The sequence below is a fragment of the Haliotis cracherodii genome, unplaced genomic scaffold (genome assembly GCF_022045235.1).
Source record: "Haliotis cracherodii isolate W230 unplaced genomic scaffold, xgHalCrac1.p SCAF_6, whole genome shotgun sequence".
Taxonomy (NCBI): domain Eukaryota; kingdom Metazoa; phylum Mollusca; class Gastropoda; order Lepetellida; family Haliotidae; genus Haliotis; species Haliotis cracherodii.
Genome location: NW_027266319.1, coordinates 43,429,517 through 43,455,564, shown reverse-complemented (window position 1 = coordinate 43,455,564; position 26,048 = coordinate 43,429,517). Strand labels below are relative to the sequence as shown.

The window sequence follows — 26,048 nt, the reverse complement described above, 5'->3', positions numbered from 1 at the left end:
TCATGTGATGCTCTGATCGAGCCCAGAAATTCCAGTCTAGTTCAGCAAGGATGGAAACTGTACTTTCCCCTTGCCTTGGGAAGATGCTACATGTGTTGCAATGTTTTTTTCTTAGATTAATAAGATCATGTACATCGTTCTGCGAAATTCTTAAGTTTACATTCTGTAACAGTGTTTAGGTGTCATTATTACTCTGACTGCTCTATAGTTAGTATACAGGAACATCAGTGCTATATTTTTTAACTTATCCTGCATTACTCCTTAATGCATTTACTGCTGGGTTTTTTACATAAAGACGGGGCTGCAGAAGAAGTTGTTCCAACCAGTGGTGTAGCACATTACTGTGTTGTCGGTCAACAAGGACAGACATGTTTTGAGAATAAAGCCTCCTGCAGTTTTCCAGCATCCTTTGCTTGTTATAATTCAACATTTTTGGTCTTATCCATACGTAATTTATACTATATTTCAGCTTGTTTGTGGGTCTCAGTCACGGTTCCTTCCCACCATTTTTAAATCGCCACTCTTTTGTATTGTTTATCGCATTGTTGCTTCTGCAGTCCCCTGTCTGAGAAGGAGTTCTCTCTCTTCTTGAGAGCTGCTAAGAAGCGACATACTCAGCACGCCTACAGACACCCTATGATGTCCGCCTTCACAGCATTCGCGTCTACCTGGGCGGTAGTCAACCACCCCTCATTTTTACCTCAGTTTCTACTATGACACGCAAACAACGTCACTTCAGTTGCTGGTCATGCCTCAATATCTCCAGTGCTTGGTCCACCCTTGGCGACACCAATTCCCCTGAACAGCGCTCTTCAACCCTTGTATGACAACAACAGTACTGACACCACCAGGGACTGTGGTGCCATCTGGCTGTGGACACTTCCCTGCTCTACCTGCTCAGCAGATGCCTTATCAACCGGCGCCACAGCATGATCTTTTATGGATCCTAACTGGATGCACACTTAGATGCAGTCCTTTCGACAGTTCATGACACCATTGGTGCCTCCTTTGCCCCAGTTCGGTCGGCGGTTCCTTCTGGTGGCACCTACACTACTGGCACGTTCTCTTGCTCCACTTACAGTTCCTAATTCTATGTCAACTTTTCCTGTCACCAACTCATCAGCAGCACCTCTGGCGCCCTTTTATTCCCCCGACATATAATCACGGGGGGATATAGCCATCTGTATGTACGTCCGTCCGTCCGTCTGTCTGTCTGTCCGTCCACAAACTTGGTATACTTAACAGTCAGGCTCATTAGAAGTGCCTTTTGCTATTTAGAGTTTTTTAGAATTTTATATTTTTGTCGTTTCCATGGAAATTTGAGGGTAGTGCTCTTGTCCGGACCATACCTCTGGAACCATACAACTTAGCTTCTCAAAAGTTTTTACACCTATCAAGCAGGTTATGTAGTGGTGCCTTTGCTATAAACAGATACGAACACTCCCTCAGAGGAGTTGGAGCGATAAGCACGCTCAACAGCTGCCCGAACGGTGATGTGACTGTGATCATAATATTTCCATGGACACAATATGGTTCCACCCAACGTCCATCCCTCCAGATCCTATGCTAACAGTTCTCACATAAGCTCTCACACACTCCATCCTTTATGGCGCCTCATTATCGGATGGGGATGGCTTCCCAGTCCACTAGTTTGATATCGACAATGGCGCTTATGTACTTGATGATGACCTTCATCTAATCAGAAATTAGACTTTCTCTTAAGCTTCTATCAACTCTGGCCTCCTCTGCGAGTGTGATTGATCAGGACTTATCTGAGACCAACCCTAACAGGATCGTCTATCTGCAAACTGTTATGTCCTACAAATTACCACGTGTGGAACCACTTGTGGGCTGCTCTGACGGAGAATACTACCACTTGGCGCCTTGGATATCTTGCGTTGACAGAATGGGATTCTGAATTCAAGAAGTAACAGCCTGGTCTAGTTCATCCTTGTTTAACAGTGCAATCACTGATACTCACACTTGAGTATCCAGTTTTGCAAGAGAAGAAATGGATCTTAAAGCCCTGGAACATGTCACGAAACATGCATCGGCTTAGTCTTCCTTGGGGAATTATCAGCCTCACTGGAGCTCCATTAAGGACCACTCTCAAACTTGCTCCAGTTTTTGGGCAGAAGGCGCGTCACCAAGGCAAGGGTGCGGATTAGAAGGGCAAGCGCTGAACTGTTGGACAACAACAACTGAGACCTCCCAACCCCAGTTGCTCCAGTCACCGACTCCGCCCTAGATGGAAGACTTGGCAGGTTTGGGAAAAATTTGGCCATACCAGAGGACCAGTTTGTCACCAAAGTCCTCCACTAGGGGTACTGTCTCTCATTAGATGTCATCACCCCTGACAAGGACAACTCCTAGGACAACGAGACAGTTCATTCACCATCCCTCCCCTCTCATTGATCGTGGGAGCAGAAGATGTGCACAGTGTGTGCTTTAAGATGTTTCTTCAGACATTCAAAACACAACGCAAGTCCACGAAATGCCTTTTTATACTGGTTTTTCCTCCTTTGCAGACAGAGGTTAAGGGCAATACCATCTCACTATGGCTTTGGGCCAGCATTCTTCAGACAAACGAAGCGGCCGGTTTGGAACCCCCAAAAGCCAACAACCCTCACGAGATCAGGGTGGTCATGCCCCCATAGCTCTCCATAGCAACTGCTCGATCAAGTCTATTTTGGAAGGGTGTTTTTGGGGCTCTGATACCATCTTTGCCTGCCATTTTCTACAAGACTTGGCCTCAGAGAATGTTGCTGGCGTTCATAGCTTTGGTCCCTTGGTATTGACTCAACAGGTCACCACCCCCCTGTGGCATTGATGCTCTTGGACTCGCGAGCTGGCCCATCAAACTCTCTGGTTTTTGTCACCCAAGATTAAAGGCTCGCATTCTTGGCGCATTAGCTTGGAAGGTCAGCATTAGATTCTGGCTCACTCTTTTTTCTATAACTCTTCCTTTACCTGGTCTTCCGATATATCTTCACACACTCGTTTTCCTTCTGACAGGAATGGTCATTGTTTCCGGTCTTCACTCAGGATCCTGTACTGCTATTTGGACCTTGACGAGGATTATTTCAGATCACATCTGAAGGTATGCCCACCACCGGACCATCTCTTAAGATGCATTAAGAAGTAATGCAGGATTAGTTAAAACATTTAGAAAATCTAAATATGTTTTACGTTTGTATACTTATCCTGCATTACTTTGTCTAAGTGCCCTCCCGTCGCAGTGCTACCTCCCCCCACAAAGTCTTCAGATGTTACTTTTCTTCCAGTAATGTGTTCCTAGGTGACGTCACCCCCTCCTCCGGGACAAGTGCCAACTGTGTGAGGGTACTGCTACACAACTGGTTGGAACAACTTCTTCTGCAGTTGGATTTCTCACCGCTTCGCTTTCTGTAAAAAAACACAGCAATTAATACTTTAAGGATTTACGCAGGACAAGTATACAAATGTTAAAAATATTTAGATTTTACCAATATTGACCCATCACAACTAACTTGTTGGAAGTAGTTGTTTACAAATGACAAGCTAATTAGTTACTTCAACAATAATTTACAAAACTAAGAGTATTTTCTGTAGTATACATTAGCAATTGCAAGAAATACAGTATTTTGAATCAAAATAGAAAACAATCAAACCACCTTATAGTCAACGAAACAGATAGTTTAAGTACATGTCATTTATGGATCATCTGGACTTAGCTAATACAAGCTGTTACCTATTTACCTAGGCATAAATTTTATTTGATAAGCTGATAATATCAGTTAGAATTTGTCAACAACAGTTCTAGGCAGATACATGCTTAACTACAACCACATATGCTGACAATATCTTTCAGGTGCTTTTTTTCAAAACTATCTCAGTCAAAGGTATATATGAGTCATAATTCTTTTCTTAGTGTCAGATAAATCTTTCTTTCTTGTGTAAAGCCACATGGGATTTGGTTTGTGATCACACTGTATCTTAGCATTCTGAGCAATCAACAATGGAGATGTAGATTATACTTGTGAGTTGACTGTTATGTGGTTTTATTATATAACTGGCACCAAGATAGTAAAAACCATCAGTGAAATAATAGCCCTTTGCTGCCCAGTTCATCATCACTTTCAAGAGTGGGGATGTCATATCGCCATTGGTCAAAGTTCATGGCCATTTGTCATGGCTCAAGGTCAGCGTCTATCTCATCTCATGGTCAGAAGTTATATTGTCACTTGTTGCTATGCCACTTACTAAAATAGCAATTGTGTTTGACAGCCTCCATTAAATATCCTCTGTGTGTGTGTGTGTGTGTGTGTATGAATATCTATAATATGTCATTTGACATATTGTTTTACATCATATATTTTGTACTTTACACAAATCTTCAGCTGTGGACACTGAAATCAGCGAGATGTACCAGCAGCTGAAACATGAAAGCTTGGCTCTGAAGGGAGGCAACCTGGAAGAAAAGGTGTCTGACATGGCTGGTAGTCGGGCCTGGGTGTCTGGTAGTGTTGCTAGCTTCATGGGAGAAGTTGGAGCTCCTCTGGAAAGGCGGCACAGGGAGCAAGAGGCTCAAGTACTACAATTAAAAGCAGAAGGGAAATCTGATCAGTCTATTACGGATGAGATGATGTCACTCTATCGTAACAGTCTGGCTGGTGAGTATCTTGGCTGTTGGATACAACACACATGTGTCTCAGTTGCACTGTTAAGAGAGTATCCAGTGAGCTACCAGGAATGACATATTATCTGTCCCAAGAAAAGGGATGGTGTAAGCCCTGAGTTTTGTCTATGCAGGTTTATTGCTGGTCTCGCGAGCAGTCTTGGAGTACAGTTATCAAATGTTACCAGCATTCACTTTGTAAAGACATTGTAGACATGTATGTTTGTAGTTTTCTAGACATACTGTAAGTATGTCACTCTGCTTGGCGGGAGGTCTGCTAGCCAAACTCATGTCAAGCAGCTTAGAAGTCTTTTACATGACAAGCTGGCGAAAATGAAACCTTTAAGAAGTGTGGATCTGAATCCCATTCAATTAGTGGACATTTTAGACAAGTTACACTTAAGATTAACTAGCCAGTCAGTCCTGGCTATGGGGGCAGACAAAAGCATAAGGACGATTACCATTGAACTGGTTTCAAGACAACTTTTACAAATGTTGATAGATTTAAATGAAAGCTTGTAGACAGGTCATCAGCTTACAAATAGTGTTTGATGGTCAGTCGTCTTGGAATAATTTACAGACAGATAGTATTAATGTGAAGGTCAGCATTAAGGAGGATAGAGATCATTTGAGGCTTAAGTGGCAATGATACTGGTTAAGTGAATAGTGATTGTCAATTTGATAGATATTGATGGATTTAAACATTTCAGTTTGTACACAGATCACATCTTCAATATGGAATGTGACTTGATGTATAAGCTGATAAGATGTCTGTTTAACAGAACACAGGTGTCATACTGCAGCTTTCTATTTCCAAATGTGTAAATGTTGAATATATTCAAATGCATCATGATTATGCCCACAAAGATTGCTCTCTCTATGATCTCAAAGTTTTCATGTGAATTGAAAACATAAGCTATGTTTTGAAATAGAGTTCATACTTAGCAGAGCCAAGCTGAAAAACAAACTTCCTAAACCCCATTGTTTGTATACACAGGAGCCACAACATATGGAGAAGCTATCCTGGAGCTTCTTGAAAGACAGAAGACAGAGAAAGAGGCAATTATAAAACAAGCACAGGGTGTACCATCTGCCATGTTTGTAGAATATGCCTCCTTGTCTCGTCAGTGCATCATACTCAGAGAGGAGTCCGAGTTCAGCACTGGCAGTGTTGCTGTTGGCTTGGCTGAGAGACATCCAGGCCATTCCTACCCAGGGTGAGTTACTTTACAGTGCAAGTACCATGGGTAGGTACAACTTTGCAGAATTGGATAGATCGTAACATCATTACTGCAAATATCATATTGAAAACATTGAAAGTGGCATGTAAATAAGGTTGATTTGCACTTCGGATCTGTCTATCAATTTCGAAGACTGAAACAAAAATACAGTGGAGGCGGATACTGTATATATAGAGGCTCCATATATGGTTACTGTAAAAGGAGATGTCGTCCTAAATTACACATGACTGTCCCTGGCCACCTCAGCCTATGCCACACGTGCAGCAACCTCACGGAAGACACTTATTTGGGAGGAAAGAAGTCTCAAAATACATGCCAGTGTTGCAAGCCAAAAATGACCACCCTCATGAATATTGCTTGTCTGCCTCAAGCACTTGACATAGGTAGTGAAAGTTGCCATCCTCTAATGTGAAAGGGGCCAGCCCAGCCAGGTGTGGACAGCTGTTTGCAGTGAGCAGTATTAGACAATCGATGCTCAACCAATACACTGATGTAGAGTTTCACATGGAATATACACTAAAGATAAAAAAGGAACTACTTCCACAAGAACCAAATCAGTTTGCCTTTCATGTGTAATAGAGCCCCACACCATGACACTACTGCCCCTATACCAATCATGGTCAAGAATAGTTGCCTTGGCATACCGCTCACCGCTACATCGGCAACAAGGTTTTCTGCCATCTGTGAATCTGAGGAAGAACCTTGATTTGTCTGTAAACATGTTGTAATGCCATTGGCGCACTACCCATCCCTGATGTTGCCTAGCTCACCCCAAAGCTTATATGGTAAGCTGTTAAGGTCACACCCTTAACAGCGTGCCTTGTTTTCATGTGGGCTGCATTGAGCTGGTTTCTAGAATGTTGAAATAGATTTGAATCTATTGCATAGTGCAATCAATTTAAAGAGACGATCTTGTCTTGGTGTAATTTCTTTTAGGCCTGCCACACCCAGATCTCACTTTAACCCCCCTGTTTGACAACACTTGTCCTACAGTCCCCCTCTATCGTACACACAATTCGCCATTTTGTCTGTTCATTGAGATAGTGTATCGGAGGCAAATTTAAGTGTGTGTTTAGATCCATTGATCCCCTACAGGCGCACACAGTTTGGCTTCTGTGTGCACATGCATCACATGCTTTTCTTGCATGTTGTGAAATTTCATTGTGATCAGTGTTGCATTGAGATGCAAAGCCAGGGTATTGCCAATTAATGTATAAGTGACAGCTACATTTTCGTCATTAGTTCTCTTACATTTTGTCGGAAGTATATATCAGCTCTCTGAATAAGGCCAAATTGGGCAACTTGGATCAATCACAAGGACACCTATTTACATATTTCAATTCATTGAACCTCAAAGAAATGGGATGGGTTTTCTTTTGTGCCTGGATGATGTACTCCTCAAACCATGCTCCGTGGTCAGGTTGGAGCTGTGTGATGGGATTAGCCACACAACCAGTTGGAACAACTTCTTCTGCAGCAAGACCTCACACAGCTCTTCTTACTGTCAAAAACAAGCAGTCAATGTAATAAGGAGTAATAATATAAGTATATATATATATACAAAATTCAAGATTTTACAGGTATAGTTGAGAGATGATTTCTTGCAACAGGTATAACTGGGATCGGACAAGGTCTGAAAGTTTAGCAAAAGAACGGCTGGAACAGCATATTGGACATCGGCCAGTGAAAACAGGTGGTGTTGTGACTGAAGTAGACAGTAGCGATGTAAGCCGGCTGGACCTGCAGATACTGGTGGTAACTGAGCTGGAGAGGAAGCAGTACTTGGAGAGAGAGGTGATTTGCCTGAATGCTGTTGCCTACGACTGAGTAACTTCTGTGTTATTCAAGACCTCAAGTTTGACAGTATGACTGATAAATTGATGTTTATGAGGATGAAAGAGACTGATTTATGCTCAGTTTGTACACAGATATAAGTGGCCCAAGGGCAGACAGCAGACACCCTAGATTGAAAAACATGTAGGGTTAATTCACGGACTGCCTTCAGGATTGTGCTTTTGAAAATAACATTACATCATACACAAGCTCTCCAATGCCTCTACCTTTGTTCTTAAAGAGATTAAGTTTTCACTAATCCTGCATTGAATATTACTTTTTCTTTTCTCTGTTACAGGCTATCATTCACATGCTACAAGGACATGACATGCAGGCTGCAGTATATGGTGCAATGAAGATGTCAGCTACAGAGCGCAAGAGACGAGCAGTTATGTTGAGGAACCAACATTTGATCTGGCGTGAGAGTGTTAAGAGTGACAGTCACTCCAGTGCTCACACTGATGTGCTGCAAGAAGGTAAGCACGGCCTCTGCTCACACTGACATACCGCAGAAATGTAAGCCCCTCCAATGCTCACACTGACATACCGCAGGAATGTAAGCCCCTCCAATGCTCACACTGACATACCGCAGGAATGTAAGCCCCTCCACTGCTCACGCTGATATGCTGCAAGAAGGTAAGCCCCTCCAATGCTCATACTGAGATGCAGCAGGAATGTAAGCCCCTCTTCTGTTCACACTGAGATACCACAGGAACGTAAGCACTGCCTCTGTTCACACTGACATACCGCAGGAATGTAAGCCCCTCCACTGCTCACACTGACATAGCGCAGGAATGTAAGCACTGCCTCTGTTCACACTGACATACCACAGGAATGTAAGCCCCTCCACTGCTCACACTGACATACCGCAGGAATGTAAGCACCGCCTTTGTTCACACTGACATACTGCAGGAATGTAAGCCCCTCCACTGCTCACACTGACATACCGCAGGAAGGTAAGCCCGTCCACTGCTCATACTGGCATACCGCAGGAATGTAAGCCCCTCCACGGCTCATACTGATAATCTGCAAGAAGGTAAGCACCTCCATGGCTCATACTGACATACCACAGGAATGTAAGCCCCTCCACTGCTCAAATTGACATACTGCAGGAATGTAAGCACTGCCTCTGTTGACACTGACAGACCGCAGAAATGTAAGCCCCTCCACTGCTCACACTGATATGCTGCAAGAAGGTAAGCACCTCCACTTCTCACACTGACATACCACAGGAATGTAAGCCCCTCCACTGCTCACAATGACATACAGCAGGAATGAAAGCACCGCCTCTGTTCACACTGACATACCGCAGGAATGTAAGCCCCTCCACTGCTCACACTGACATAGCGCAGGAATGTAAGCACCCCCTCTGTTCACACTGACATACCGCAGGAATGTAAGCACCTCCACTGCTCACACTGACATACCGCAGGAATGTAAGCACCATCTCTGTTCACACTGACATACCGCAGGAATGTAAGCCCCTCCACTGCTCATACTGATATGCTGCAAGAAGGTAAGCCCCTCCAATGCTCATACTGAGATGCAGCAGGAATGTAAGCCCCTCTTCTGTTCACACTGAGATACCACAGGAACGTAAGCACCGCCTCTGTTCACACTGACATACCGCAGGAATGTAAGCCCCTCCACTGCTCACACTGACATAGCGCAAGAATGTAAGCACTGCCTCTGTTCACACTGACATACCACAGGAATGTAAGCCCCTCCACTGCTCACACTGACATACCGCAGGAATGTAAGCACCGCCTTTGTTCACACTGACATACCACAGGAATGTAAGCCCCTCCACTGCTCACACTGACATACCGCAGGAATGTAAGCACCGCCTTTGTTCACACTGACATACCGCAGGAATGTAAGCCCCTCCAATGCTCACACTGAGATCCAATCAATGCATTTTGTCTGTTCTCATGGTCGCAGTGGCGCATTCATACATAAGACAACAGTCATGAGTGATGTCATCCGACGTACTACTTACTTTTCATAAATCATGTGACCCTACACCTAAACCTAATAAGGATTTCCGTCCTCTTTGGATTATCAAGGCCATGATGATAATGCGAACAAGACAGGATCAAAGATGCGTGATGCAGAGTTAAACATTTTCACCTCAAAGAAAATTACCAAATATGTACAACAATGTTTCTACTGTTTGACATCACTGCCTGTGACCGACTTTTACAAAATGTCGTACAATACTTTGGATTTTACATAAATGTATACATAAATGTTTCATGGAAGTAAACGGAAACAATCAGACAATCTGTGTACTGTTATTTGTTTTTATGTTTTCCAATGTAACCAAGAGAATTTGTCAGAAATACAGATAACTGCCGTCGTCGTTGTGCATGACTTTGCGCCAGTCATGGCTTCGAACACAGGACGCAAACGTTTACGATTTCTGTTAAATTTACCTCATCATTGTAATGTATTTATTTTTATTCAGTAATTTTTGCTACGATACTCTACGATTATTCTCAATGCGCCAGCCAATGTATTCAGCAATTAGACGAATGGATCTCTCAAAATAGGAGAGTGTAAAATCTGCATTTTGCTTTGTTCACAAGTACAGTTTATAGTTTGATTCTAAAATGTATGAGGAATTCAGGGATGCCAGCATAATAGGCCAGCATACGTGAATCATGATTTTGTAAACACTATCCAATGTGGAGGAAAATGCACTTCGGTGTTCATGCTTGTGTATTTTCCCAAATATTCTAAACGATTCAAGGTTCATCGATGACGTTTCAGAATTATCATTGGTGTTTTGGTGAAAAACAGATTCCCGTGATCACTAATATGCTATTTTTGAAATTCAATCCTTCGACTAAATATCCAATATTTAGATTTCTAAACACACAGTAATTTTGCATGGCCTAAAATGACAGTGGATTATATCACAGAAGATGGAATTTCCCAGAGAATTCATAACTTTTAGGGTGCTTGATTTATTTGAATTTTAGTCGACTTTGAAGTGCAGAGTTGCATCCCTTGGGCATGCCAGAAACCTATGATTATGTTTCTAGGTTTGTCAGCACCATACCCATGCTTGTGGGCTTCACCGAGGGGGTAAACGACTGGGACCTGCATCACATCGGGCTTTCCTCCCACATTAAGCTCACACAACGTGATATACCTGGAATAACTCACTCACTCACTCACACTCTTGTGATGTGAGGGTTGAAGAGGAGAGACATATATATTGTTGGATCATATTTCGGACATCATACGTTTTCAGACGGCCATGTTTATCGTGAATTACTCCCGCTATAACAAGGGTTGTGGTGTCAACAGTCATTGCAAATACTCAGATGATGGCTTGATGTGAATGTGAATGAGATGTTTTACGTTTCTTGTGATTAGCAAATGTTTCTTAAGTATCCGAAAACCCATAACACAGGGATATATCTATTTGTTGCTGTGGCATCAACACAGACATAGGTTGACATTCGACTGAAGCAGAACCAACATATCAATGACTTAAGGTCAGGAAAGTAGTCCATCATAATCTGACCTCAGGTCATCACCATGGAGTAGCCAATCACTGGCCTGGAATTTGATCTCCAGACATATGTTTGATACCAGTTATCACAAATAGGTTTCTAACCAACACATGCTCAACAAGAGGTACCTATGATCACCTCTGGTGCTCAGAACTGGGGATTAGATAACAAGCCTCGATCTTATCCTGCATTACTCCTTAAGGCCTGTGGTAGAGGATTACAAGACATCTTCTGAGTGGGATACCCACCTCCCCCTTGCTCAGATGCCGGATTGGATGGCAGACTGCCTGAGTGTGGTAATGCCCTCTCCTGGAACAGGTGTTGACAAGAGGGAGACCATTTGGTCGCATCCCACCTCTATCCCGCCTGATCCTATGCTTAAGGATATGGTCCTATGGGACAAGGACTTCGCTCGATTACCACTCTCTCCAATGTTGGAGGTACGCCTTTGAGGACCTCACCTCCACGACAGATCTACCACTAGAAGCAGCATCGGCTTCTGCATGCCAACATAGACATTCTGTTATTAAAAAGATCTAATGAGATTATGTGCGCCCCAGCCACAACAGGATTCTACTGTCCCATCTTTCTTGTACCAAAAAAGGACTCCCAACTAGATGAGAATAATTCACTATCTCTGTGTGTTCATCGAGCGCTACCTAGAGCGTCTGCATTACTTCAGCCTAACTACCTAGAGAGCTTCAGGACCAGAATCAATGCTTACGATTCCCTGATCAGCCTCCACAACAGGATGCTTACCTGCATGTCCCTATCCATCCCAGTGACTGGAAGTTCCTCAGGTTCCAGTTCAATGGTGTCTACTACTGTCACCTGCTCTCCAGCAACCCCCTACAATTCTTCAGTGGCAAGTGCTCCTGGGATTGCTCATGTCAGCCCAGGATTTGATGAGCAGATGTCGCCTACACCTGCATCGGATCCAACAGTTCCTGAGGCCTTACATCAGACGCCAAGACCCTTGGATTATTTGAATTGAGAAACTTGATTCATTGCAGAGTGGAGACCTGTCAAATCCCAGTATACATCAGTTCAGTACCAGATCCTCAAGCTATTCAATTGGATGCTTTGTTCATGGATTCATCGTGGATGTTTGCTTATGCCTTCCCTCCTTGGGCTGTCCTTGACAGAGTGATCCATAAGATCGAGGAGTCAGACTGCAAGATCCTTCTCATAATGCCAGTATGGCAAGCCTGGACCTGCTTCCCCAGATGAAGAACTTCTCAGTTTACTGGAATGCCAAGATCTGTTACTACAACCAAGATCATGAAAAGAAATCTTCACGCTCTCCAACTTCACACTTGGAGGTTATTGAGCAGAAGATGTTATTCTCTGTCTACTCAAAATCATCTTTAGAGGCATGTGCTCCATCTTGGAGACCATCCTCTTCAGCCCTTCATGACCAAAGATGGGGAAAATACTGTCAGTGGCGCAGAAGATGAGGATTGGATTGGAAACTGTAACAATGCCTATAGTGGTTAAACTTCTTCATAGATCGACAAAGCCCAATATGGTACCATTGAGGAATACCGATCTGTCCTTACATCAGTTCTACAACATGACAGGCTAAAGACTAGTGATCATCTAGTACTCATTTGTCTTATGAGATTGTTTATGATTGAGGTCCTGAAGACTCCATGCAATATTCCCAAATGGAACCTTTCAGTGGTTCTTTTGGCAGGCTTCATTTGAAAGAGAGATTGGAGAAATATTACTGTGAGTGCCTTTCCTGACTTGTTGGCACAAAAAAAATTAGGCCTCGTCTGTGGGAAGATTTGGACACAGATTTTACACAATTCCTGCTCTTGGCATGGATCCATGAGCTACCGGTAGACACCTTTGCCCTGTGCTCTCAGAAACTATATAACAGCTACTCAAGCTCACTGGAGGCATAGAAAATGCTGTTTATATCGTACAAAACCAGCTTTAGTTGAGGACATAACTAAAGCCGCTGTAGCAGGTTGGCTCAAATCAACTATCTCTGACAGATATAGACATATGGAATTGGTGATTCCTATGTTTGGAACCTTTACAAGGCAGGAGATTAGGCCTTATCAACAAGCCTGGCCTCATGGAAGACTGTCTAGTTGTCAATGAAAGTCCAACATTTACCGCATTCTATTGAAGGTACATTCTGCTAAATTTATAATGTATTTTTAGCCTCTGTGCTGGTAGTGGCAGATATATCATCACTCAATAGCTTGCCCCACCTTGACTAGAAAGTTGTGTTATTTTCTGCCTATTGTATACCAGGTTTTAGACTCCTGTGTAGTGGATTTGCACAGTCTACACACTGTTTGTTATGTTTATAACTCCATAAATGCAGGTATTTTGCATAAATCTGGACCATGACTTGACACAGCATGCACAAAATACTGAAGCCAAGTCTAAGTAATAATGAAGAATGATCCAGTTGTACAGCTCAATTAGGATGTATCTGAACACTACAACTATATTTTATGTTGAAACCCTAACATCAGGGGTGAAAATGATCGAAAGTCATTATCTTTTTGAGAATGTGAAACAGGATCATTTCACAGGCACCCAAGAGAAAAGTTAAAACTGCATATAGACAAAATGTGCTTGCATCAATTCATGCATTAGTTCAACTATGGCTGATGATATGCGTGATGTGCTTCAGGAGTGGGCCTGTACTGGGCAGAGCGACAGGCCAAGATACAACAGACCATTACCAACCCCACAGACAGGGAGATAGCTGCCACTATCTTGGCTGATCTACAGCATTCTCAAGAGGTGGAATTTCAGATCAAATTATCAGATCTGCACAATAAGGTAAATGGTGCTTGCACCAATGAATTTATTTTTTTCTGTTTCAATTTGCCAGATGATCAGCAAACAATATTCATAACCTGATGTATTTTGAAGATCACTCTTAGTGGAAAGAAAATAGATGTCTGACAAACATGACTAAATATATTCACGTACATACATTATTCAAACATAAATAGCTAAAATTACCATAAAATGTCAGGTTGCTGATAAAAAAATGCATGGAAGAAAATTTCTGCTACTTACATAGCAGAAGTGAATGCATTTTCCCAAGGCGAGGGAGTTCACTGACTATAAAAGTCCAGTCTCCACCCTTGCCAAACTAGTCTGGAATTTGATCAATAATCAAGATCTACCTCAACAATAGCGACTATCCAGACTATCTCAAAGATCTTATATCTCTGTACACTCCAGAGCGTGCTCTCCGATCCTCTGGTGGAACTCTACTGTATCAGCCTCTGTCTACTTCTGCTGTGTCTGACCGTGCCTTCTCTTTTTGCAGTCCACAGTTATGGAACGCTTTGCCTTTGAATCTGAGAAACTCAGCTTCTAAGGAAACATTTAAGTCTCTCCTCAAAACCCACTTCTTCACCTCAGCTTTTCAATAGATCTTCTGATTGTTGGCATATGTACATAGATATTACTTTTTAACCTTGTCACAGCGCCAGTGAGCAACTGTCAATGGATATTAGGCGCTTTACAAATCAATTATTATTATTATTATATTGTAATAGAATGAGTCTTAGTTTACGAAGTGCATCAGATCACATGGGCAACTTGATTTAAAACATGTAAAGATTTGGAAAGTATTTGTTGATGCCGATTTGGTGTTTACACATTCTTTGCAAGTCAGAGCAATGGTCAAGGTCATCATCGAGTTCATAGCCTGAAGAAAATATTTGTTTACCACCTCAAGTTCAGTGAAACATCTTCAGGGTGGGGGTGTGATAAGAAAAGGTCATAAGTGACCTACCTTTAAGGTTAAGGTCACAGGTTATTGATACTTAAAGACGTTTGTGAGTTTTCGTCACTTTATGTAATGTATGTATGTAGCTGTTATATTATTTGAAAATCAAAGGTATGACAAGTAATCACAGTCTGATGAAAATAGTATTTGCCCATGGCCTATCCCAATGAGCAACAAGTCAACTTCACTCCCAAGTGAAGTGAAGTGAGTACTGTAGTACTGGTAGTTTGGAATTTGGTACATATCATCCTCTGGGGAACATTGGAGTGGTCAGGTTTCTAGTGATTGTACTCTGTTCTGCCTTTCTGTATATGAACTAACTCCTTGTATGCCATGTGTGTAAGATCTTGCACCTATGTGTCCAACTTGAAATAATCAATCATGTGATTGGCTGAATGTGTGTATTGTACCATGAGATGATATGTCAATACAAAACATTGTATAAATGTGTAAGGAGGAGAGGATGTGGACATTTTTATAATACTCTCATACTTTGTAAGAATGTTAAACAATATTAAGATCAAATAAATAATGTTGTTTCTAGTTTGTTGATGATCTATATTAAAAAAAGAACTGCCAATAGTAGGTTGAAAGAAATTATGCTTAATTTGATTTGTTTGAGAAGGTTTGTGAAAAATTTCTGGTGTCCTGATATTGTATCATGACTTTCCTCAAATGCAAAATGTGGATCATGTTAACACACACTTCTCATTTTCATCTAGACAATGAAGGAACTTAGTCAGATACTGAGGAAAGAAAGTCGAAGTCAACTGCTGGAATATTTTGACAACATAGCTTATGTAGTGCTTGGTGCAGTGGAGATTGGCGACAGTGAGAAGGTGTACATGGATGCATTACAGGAGAAATACAGAGTTCTACGTGATGCTGTGCTCCTTTTCTCAGTGAAAGACCAGTATGGTTCAGAGTGGATCAGGTAAGTCAAATGGGCAGGTATACATGTTATGGAAGCAGCATTGTTATATGATTTTCTAGTCACGCAGAAGTATAAGATTTTCAGATGATGCCCCTAGAGTACATTCTGTGCAGTCCATGCATCCATCATGTCCACCTTGTGGTATTGCATATTGCACATTTGACAGTTATCCATCGATTTGAACTCACAAGCACAGACTTCTGCTGAAGACTACACGGAGGACAGCTGACGGCATGCTAGTACCTGTGTAACAGGCTGAAACATTCCCCTGGCCAGTGAGTTCTTCCCTGGGGAAGGTCTGGCCGTGGCAAACTTGTCCCCTTCCCGGGCCAGACCTTCCCTGCTGAAATGAGGTGGGCAAGGTTCAGTCCAGGCCAGTTCTAGCTCATCCTGGGCCTGTTCCTCTCCACTGTGGTCATCCCGTGAGTTCTCTTGTTTTTAGGAATATGTTTGATACAGTGTCCTGGTGGAGATACATGTAATTCACTAATTTCAGCTTTGTCACCTGGTGTGATGCGGAAAAGGTGTGATTGATGACATACTTTTGAATAGGCATCAGTTAGTCGACAGCAAAATGGTCTGCCCGCAGGAATGGCCTGGCACTTGAATTTTGGCTTACCCAGCAACGACTCAAAGATTTTTGGGTGACTTTATGCTCACCTGGGACCAGAAGATCATGCATGATAGTGCTAATACATACAATCTTTTCCCATGATATTCTGACCTCCACATTTTCCCATATTGGGTCTGGTGATGGTACTGCAATAGCTGATCACAGTTTGAACAGCCATGAGCGCTGATTTTGGCCTGGAAGCTCAGAGAATCCCCTGGTCCCTGCTTGGATGACCATAGGCCTATCATGACAACATGTTAAACCCTCGCCTCATATCAAACCACACTGAAAAACAACACATTTTGATTTCTTGCCAACCTCTACAGCATTCCCCCTGGATTAATTGAGTAGTATAGGTAATGGGGATTCTGGACCACTTCCACAGGAGCCAGATTTATATACCTATACAACCAATACAGGGGGAATTTTTTATGTGTAAACGCTGATGCAATTTAATGATCGTCATGAGTCGTATTAAAAGAAAAATCAATATTAATTAATAATGAATAAAATTTACTATAGCCCACGAGGATATTGGAAAGGTGTAGGAGCAATAAAATAATTAGCCACTGTGGCTAAGGTATCTAAAGATGTGGCAAAGGATTGTTTAAAGAAACAAGCAATGTGGCAAATATACTTACCGGCACCGCGTTATATACCGAGGGAGAAGTTTGATATTTTTACAACGAATGAAGTTCATCAGGCTGACCTCTTGTTTCTTGCCCATGATAAGGTATGATAAGGCAAGACGCTTTAACCGTAGTGGATGTGGCTAGTTGATACAAAGAGGCTGAGCCATTAACCTCGAAAGATTCAACAGAAGTAGCTAATGCACTGAGTCGCATGTATAAATGCGGACCACTAAAATCGCCTAAGTTATTTCAAGTAGTTCCCGGTCTTGAGTTTATGGGATCAGTAACTAAACTGTTAACAAAGCACGATGTCGAAATCAGGGGTGGTGAAAAAGAGGCCCACCGTAGTCAAGCTAACGTTGAAAGATTTAACTGGACATTAGCGGAATGTTTGTTTGGCTATCAGTATGGGATCGTCGAAATGGAATCGGATAGATTAAGATCAACCGAATAGGTGAAACGATTATCAGCTGTTGTATCAGCGCTGAATAATGAAGTAACGAGATTAATAGGGAAGAAACCATCCGATGCGATTAAAATGAAATCTGTGACTTCCGAATCTTCAGCACCGAGGAGAGGCAAAGAACAAAAACTTCCGGATAAAGTAAGCGTAAGATATTTATACCAGCCCGGTGAACTCGTAGGAGGCCTACGTCGCGCAACCGATCCGATTTGCTCCCTTAAGACATATGATATTAGTCGATTGGTTATGAAAGAAGGAGAGCCTATTCTTTATTATCTTAAAGATGGACTGGGCAGGGCATTTGTACGAGAAGAGTTGCTCATCGTTCCCGACGATACAGTATTACCACCATAACCATAAGCATAGGTAGTAACACCATCCTTATCAATCCATCTCTTTGTATCTAAGGGGGATAATGATGTCTTGTTCATTCTTAATCCATATATCCTATGATTGTAACTTCTTAAAGAGTTCATCTCGTGTTTGAATGTTCTACCGTTGAATAATGCTTCTTTGTACTGTTCGTGTTTGATATGCTTTTTTACCACATACTTCTTAACGCCCTTAGCTTTTCTTATCTCCCCATTATGGGACTTCTTTATAGAATACATCTTAGGTCTTAATCCGACATACTCCGCAATTGGGGTCCCAGCACATTCATCCTTCATCTTACCTAACACCTTTTTATTTACTACGCTGTGCAGAGGATTATCTTTGGGGTAATCGCTCGTGTCGTACATATCTAATTTTTCTGCCATATCTTTATACACATCCTCGGTTTGTATTTCCATCAACAAAGAATCTGTGTCGGTATATAACACCTTGCATCTATCACCGTATTTCTTCTAAAGTTTGTTGTAATAAAAGTCATACATTAAGTGTTTTGACAAGTCGAGTATACTCATACCAACGTACACCGGTCTGTTGAATTTTATATTACTCTTCTGCATATGTAGTGCGGCTAAGTCGTTATCGACTATCTTGCTTCTGTTAAAAGCCGGACTGGCTATAAGTTTCCTGAGTCTTTCTTCCTCATTAGATCTGACCAATTTAACATCAACATGCTTCCTTAGATTCTCCATAGTTTTACCAAATACTGAGTTATTCATGAGCTTATATAGATTCTTTTCGAAATCGCTGGTAGCTATCTTTCTTAAATCTGTGTTCAACCTTATATAGGGCTCCATCCAAGGGCTTTGATCAAACTTTAGAACTCTGTGTATTTTTTTTAGTTTCATACCTAACGATAGATATAAACTGGAGATTTCTGTAGTGAACTATATATTTTGTCTTATCCATCAAATTTGGTACGAGTTTTTCTACGTTAGCTAACCTAGTATTACCCATAAAGGAGTGTTGATATTCCAACATCCAATCTTTTTTCAACATTAATCTTTCGGGAGCTAGCGGATAACTGTTATGATCTTTATGTAACGATTTTGGATATTCCAAGTCAACTTCTAGTATGTACCCTTTATTCACATTGATATTATGGATATTATTCACTTTGATATCATTCACATCAACCCACTCAAAACCACATGTGGGTAAAGGTTGACTCATAGCCCATCCGCACAAATTGTTGGCGTCGAGATATAATATATGTGTGTCGGGTTTACTCGGATCATATCCTTCCACTAATTTATTATTAGCCCTAGAATACCTTTTCGCTACCATCGATGTACCCCCTCTTAATCCTTTCTCAATAAACAAGTGCATATCGTAATCGGTGAGTAGTTTTAGTTCTACACCGGTCTTCTTCAACAACGCATCCCACGATAGTCCGGGACTGGAATAGTACCATGCCGGGTCCAAGCCGTAATGTTTGAAACGTGTCTCTCTAAATATCTCGAATATATCAGCGAGTAACAGTACATCAGTTTTTAAGTACAGATCATGATAATCACCAAAATTCTTACAACCTAATTTATCCCACACTGTCAGAGCGTGTTCATGATCGTAATCGGTTATTTTAGATTCTGTTAAGTTACTATAGAATGATTCAAGAGGTGGTAATTTAGTTTCGTCGAATCTAGACCAATCATTCATATATTCGTACGGATATACACCTTTTCTCAACAACAAATGACGACTCCGATCAGTATATTGATTTGTTATTGCAAAGTCATCGGGATTGTTCGCATTAGCTAAATTGTCCAGGGAAGATAACAGAAACTGTACAGAGTCTATGAATCTAAGCCCATTACTTTGCTTTATTCTGGCTTTCCCATCCTTGTCCGTATAATGTATAGTTTTAGTCAACGTGAATGATATTTATTTTTCCATATTATTAGGAATGCACGTTAAGCTGCCGTCGGTCTTTGAGATAGCTTGCATAATGAGACGTGAATCATATCCTCTAAGGTTATGAAACACAACGGGGTTTTACATAGTGGTTGATAAGACTCACCCCGACTAGGTCATGGTTTATGCGTAGTTATTGTATAACTGAAAATTACAATGACTGTCAATCCCAAAGCTATAAATGCTATCTCTCTGTTTTTTTGTTCCTCTGATGGTGTATAAAACTGACTTATTGTTGGTCTCTGTATTGGGTCAAGTTTTTTTCCATGAACGAGGAAGTATTGGTGCATGGCAGATTCAACATCCTTAAACATTTGAATTGAATGTCCTTGCTTACGCTGTTCTTCATTAATAAAATCTAATCTTAATATCCTATTTCTTGTCCATTGTGACTGGGCTGCTTCGAGTTGTTCTTATGCTTTATTATGTCGTTTACGCTCCTCTTCAACTTCTTTAGCGTTTGGTTCCCTCAGAGTAGAAAATAAATAATTACTCCCCGAAAAAGCTAGAGCATTAACAATAGCCCCACCGACCATCATCGCAATTGTTGCCATATTCATATGAATATAAAATATTCAAATGTTTAATTACTTCATTATGTCTTCTGGGATAAGCCCTTGTTTGATGAATATTGCCGATGCGATGTAAAATTTTAACTCACTCACTCACTTGTTTGATGAGCATATCTTTTGTAGCTATGCTAATCCAATATCAAGAATGATCATACCGATATCATAACCATTAAGATTTAGCTTGGGTTGTGTGGCTTTAGTAATCATTTTAGCAATACGAGCATAGCCAATGGCCAAGCCGCTGACCACCGCTGAATGATATGTTGCGTTTACCAACATTTTACCGTCTGTAACTGGAGTAGTCATGCTTTTTTTATAGCATTATATGGGGGCTAGCCTCTAATTGAACTTGTTGTTGTGTAATCAGGGGTGACGTTTTCTCTTCTCCGGTCTTATAAAACAACCATACCACCACCATAGCAACAACTCCTAGTGCATAGGGAGCCCAAGTTTTAATCGGACGACTATGTTCAATATGCATTAGTTTTCTAGCCTTCCTCGCTAACACACCCTTTTTACCAGCGGCGATTTTTCTGGGGTTCTTAGTAACTCTGGCTTGTGATTTCACATTTGCTGGTATTTCCTCATTCACTTGTTGTGATTGTGCAATCGGGGTTATTTCCTCGTTCACTTGTAGTTGCATCTCCACAATCTGTGGTGTCACTTGAGTCTCCGTTATTATTAAGTGGGCACTTATGTATAAATTGACAATACCTAGCCATTATTAAAGCTCTGGTGAGTGGAGCTAAGAACATTCCGTATCTATGATAAAACTCACAGCTCACTGCGCTTATAGTGTGTTCGATGAATGGGTCTTTCTCGAGAGATTTGCATAAATACATGCAATGTTCTGCCGGGATAGGAAGAAACGAACTAGCTACGACTGTGTATAGTTCTAACATAGCCGACCCTATTATTTTAGTCATGGTAGCTCCCAGTCTAGACTCGTAACGCGCGTGTAGTTTTTTAATTTCATCATCGGTCATGTTATCAATTTTTTCGATGGCATAATTTTGCCCCAAATTTTGAGAACATTTTCTACTGGCTACCAAAGCCGTGAGTCTTTCTCTATGTTTATCTAAAGATTTATCTACATGTTCTTCTGTATGTTGATCAGGTTCTTTGAGCATTTGTTCGATGAGTTCGTCGCATTCCATAATGTAATACCTAAGGAGATATTAAGTCTAACATAATAAAATATGGCATATCCAATGCCAAATAAAATGTTGTGAAAGAATGAGGATTTCAAGCCACATTATTACATAATAACCGCTAATGTTCAATTATCATATTTTTGCTATTTTGCTATCTTTTTGCTATTTTTGCTGTAATTTGCTATAATTTTGCTATTTTTGCTGTAATTTTGTTTAGCAGTTGCTATAATTTTGCTCAGCAGTTGCTATTTTTGCTATAATTTTGCTTAGCAGCTGGTTGATTGGTTTTTAATACGAGTTTACAGTGCTTCGTTGCTGCTGACAGTTTTCTGACTTTATCTCGCTCGGACTTAGTATAAATAACATCATTTTCACATAAACATTCCTCAAATGAATCTCGATCTTTGCAATGAAACAGGGCTACCCATTTGGTCTGCTCTCTCAGATCTTTCAGGACAGAGTTGTACTTTTGAGTAAGTCCCCAAACGCTATGCTGAGTATGTCGACCGGAGAATGCTAAATATGAAAGCATATCTTTCTTTTGGATCGCACTGCAATCGTCTATTATGAAAAGGGTTGATTCTCCTTTGTATTTTTTGTGACATACTCGTAAACAGTCTTGTAAACGATCGCCTGGATCAACTTTGTACACCCCGGGATCATTCATTACCCAATCTCTCCATAGGTATGTTTTATTAACGCTTATAGTCAGGCACAGAATAATAATATGATCGAAAACGTCCCGATAATGACTTTGTAAAATATCTAGAATAAAAGCTGTTTTTCCACAACCCGTTTGCCCACAGATGATAGCGCAGTGCGGTTCTTAAGGTAAAAGATTATCAATAGATTGCTTGCACGAATCTTCCATTCTGTATATTAAGTTGCGTGTCCATAATCACGTACAAATATATGTTTAATTTACCAGCCGCTTCCTGGAGCTTCGTTGTCTGTATAGTGACACCCTCGCTAGCATTTTCTATTCTCCGCCCACTACCGTGTAGTTGGTCATCGTCCGTGGTTCGCATGTCCAGCCATAGCGCGTACTTCATGGTGAGGTATTCACCCATCGATACATCCCCGAGAGACAGATCTTTTGCGACAATGTTAACTTCTGGGCTTCGTTTTATAGAAGGGAGTTTTTTAATCTCATCCCATTGTTGATATGCTAGCATTCCTTGACTAAATAGTTGATTAGGAACGCCCTCGATAGACAATTCTACTTTTGTAATCTTGGGATTGTAGAACTTCTCGGTATTTCTTTTAAATGCATCGGAGGGGTCCTCAAACAACATTAAAATACCTTACAACGATTTCGTCGGGACGTTTTGATTGATATTCTATGTCGTATCTTCTTTGCTCCTTATGATCTTTCGGTGTCGAAGCACGCGATCGTACAAAATAGCTGTATACTGGTTACGAATTTGTCTGGCTAATTCAGGATCTGTTATCATATCATACTCCAGTGAGATATTGTCAATGGAATAGCTAGCATCTTCAGCAGCTCTGATTACTCTACCGTAGTCATTAAAAGTTAGTTCGTATTCTAACCTATCACCTAGGGATGCTTGATAGAAGGGCATGTGACTATCTAGTAATTCAAAGTCTAGGGGAATATAGAATCGGTTACCTAATGCGCCGGCAACAGCGAGATCTTTTACGACGGTATTATCACCATTATCAGCACCCACACGCAGTCTCAATGTGTTCCGATTACAAATACCTTTGTACTGTAAGTTTTCCCGCTCTTTATCCGTTCTCCAGAGATCCATGTAACAGAAATATACATCGCTATCATCGATACTCAAAACCTCATTACCACTAATTTTAATCTCGATTTTCTTAACGATAGCACGACCTATGTTCTGAACAGGCTCCCTGTGAACGTCGGTAGAAGTCAAACTAATTGTAAATGCTAGTCGGACGGTTCCCGGAACTAACACATCGTGTGCGCCGAGATTAGGAAAGCGAACCAGAAGCGTTTGATTCTGATCAATGGTACTCGGGATATAAGTTATAGTTACAGACTGACAAATTGCTTTAACCCCTAATGGATCCCGTAGTATACGTTGTGGGTTTAACTTGCATCCGTATTGCAAAGACATTGTTATATTGAAATTATGTAACCTTATGTTTAATATAAAAATGGATGATTTTAATCTAGATGATTTTGATAACCCTAGTACAATCGAAGAGGGTACTGATGAAACCAGCTTTGGTGGCATGAATCCTAGCGATGAACTTTTACAATCAACCGTTAATGATTATTACGATACCTTTAAAGAAACCCCAATTGGTCATGACTATTCAGAGTTTGAATTAGATAGTAAAGGAATATTGCGACTGAGTGGCTCTCCGGATATTGATCTTATGAATTCTTGTACTCGTAAGCCCCTAGCCTTGTCTACGATAGCCAGTAAACATGGCATCAACTTTGCTCGTGATGAATTAGGTTTTGTGGACTACAAAGTTCAGTATTAGGGAATTACGAGGTCTTGACAAGGCAATGCAAACAATGCGGGGAGAACTCATCAATAATATAGCCAAGCTATCTGAACTCGACAAGCATATAGCTTATGAGAAAACAAAACTTGAACAGGCGGGCGATGAATTCAGTAGACGCCACGTTGCAGAAAGATTGAGTAACTTAGAAGACGAAAATCGGCCCGCCTCGAAGCAGCTTCCAGTAAAAGAAAGGCACTTCGTTCACAAATCAGTCTAATTCGAGAAACTATAGATCAAGTCCTCAACGATGATACTACACTGGCCGATAAAATTAAAACATTGTTCAGAGAACAGGGAATAACCATTGCCAGTATTTTAACCGCATTGGGATATATTATATCGACTTTGACTCGCGTTAACCGGTGGCGGTGGAGGTACAGGAGGTGGTGCACGATCCAGTGATAAAAAGGGTGTAAAAGAGTGGATAAAAAAACATTTAAAAGCATAAGGAGAAGCACTGGGAAAGCTCTCTGGGAAAGCCGCATCTGCACTTCCAGGTATAATAGGGAGTATCGTTTCCTGGCTCTTGAATTTATTAGCAAAGACCACCACTTGGCTTAGTCAAAATTTGTGAGCACTGATCGTAGCAATTGCAGGGTTGTTGTACGTATCCCTTAAAGTAAAGACTATTTAACGAAATCATGAGTAAACCAGCCGCGACTCCACCTACTGTAAGAGCTGTTTTTTCATCGATATGTTGTTGATTTTTAGCTGCAATATGTGGTGGCACTTGTGGTTGTGCATCAGTAGATGGTTGTGAAACATGTGGTGTCTGTGGCTTTACTATTCCCGTTTCCCCTGTGTTTGTTTTCGTTATTAATTCGGTATAAATATCTGAATTTATACCTGGTTTTTGTTGATCAGTAGCAATAACAATTTTATTATTATAACCAATCTCTTGACCGATCTTAAGTTCCATATTACTCGGAGACATGTATAGTCCCGGCGCATAAACGTAGTCTACTTTGGATTGAGCGTACTGTAATATATATTGATAACGTTTTATAGAAGATGGTATGTCAACTGGTGAATTAATAGCATCCTCCACATTTGCGACAAACTGTTTTTGCGCATCGAGTGCCGTCCCAGAACCAATTCCCGTTCGTGTTTGTGATTGTGCACCAAGAATTGCCCATACATAAGTTCTTATTGATTCATTAACTCTTACAACTCCTGGGTTAGTAAATGTATTTTCTGTTTTATCATTAAGAAATTCATTCCAAGCATTTCCAGGTGGTTGCTCAACCTTTTGGACGGTGAAAGCAACACCACCCTTAAAGTTCATACGAACACCTCTCCTCTCGTTACTCGAGAGAGCAAAGCTCGGAAGAAGCCAACCTCTTTTCAGTAAATCATCGCTGACTTCTTTAACAGAGTGTGCACCAGCGTATGGAATACCTAGACCACGGTTAACTCCACTCAGACGCCAATCTTTACTCGTAGAAACATTAAATTCCTGACAAATACGTTCATACACGAACCTATTGTACGGATTATTTCATGCATTCCATACTCGATCCCGCGGTAATGGGGCACTTATTTCTTTAAGTATACGTCTAACCTGATAGTACACGTGAGATGACAAAACAGACTTATTTAGTTCAAATCCTTGGGCATAAAGAGATACACCACATCCTGTTGTGGCACACCATATGGCAAAGTTTAACTGATTCTTCCAAAATTGCATTGGATTGTGAAACCAATAATGTTTGATTTCATATTTAAGTTATGATATAGTATTTTTGTATATTTAAAATGTATGGAATAACAAATGGCCAGTCTATTCAACTGCTTCATACTACCGATAACTCGGATGGACAACTTGAAGTCGATATCTGTGATGT

The 26,048-nt window shown here is 41.1% G+C and overlaps 1 protein-coding gene across 1 annotated transcript in view; it reads left to right on the top strand.

Annotated features, from left to right (window-relative positions):
* LOC139445950 (golgin subfamily A member 4-like) overlaps positions 1-26,048 on the top strand; it is a 229,714-nt gene that overhangs the window by 31,602 nt on the left and 172,064 nt on the right. Inside the window, exons 5-10 of the mRNA XM_071227199.1 lie at positions 4,380-4,652; positions 5,655-5,874; positions 7,509-7,692; positions 8,030-8,207; positions 13,912-14,063; positions 15,750-15,961. Coding sequence (XP_071083300.1) covers positions 4,380-4,652; positions 5,655-5,874; positions 7,509-7,692; positions 8,030-8,207; positions 13,912-14,063; positions 15,750-15,961 — 1,219 coding nt within the window. The remainder of the gene's footprint in view (positions 1-4,379; positions 4,653-5,654; positions 5,875-7,508; positions 7,693-8,029; positions 8,208-13,911; positions 14,064-15,749; positions 15,962-26,048) is intronic.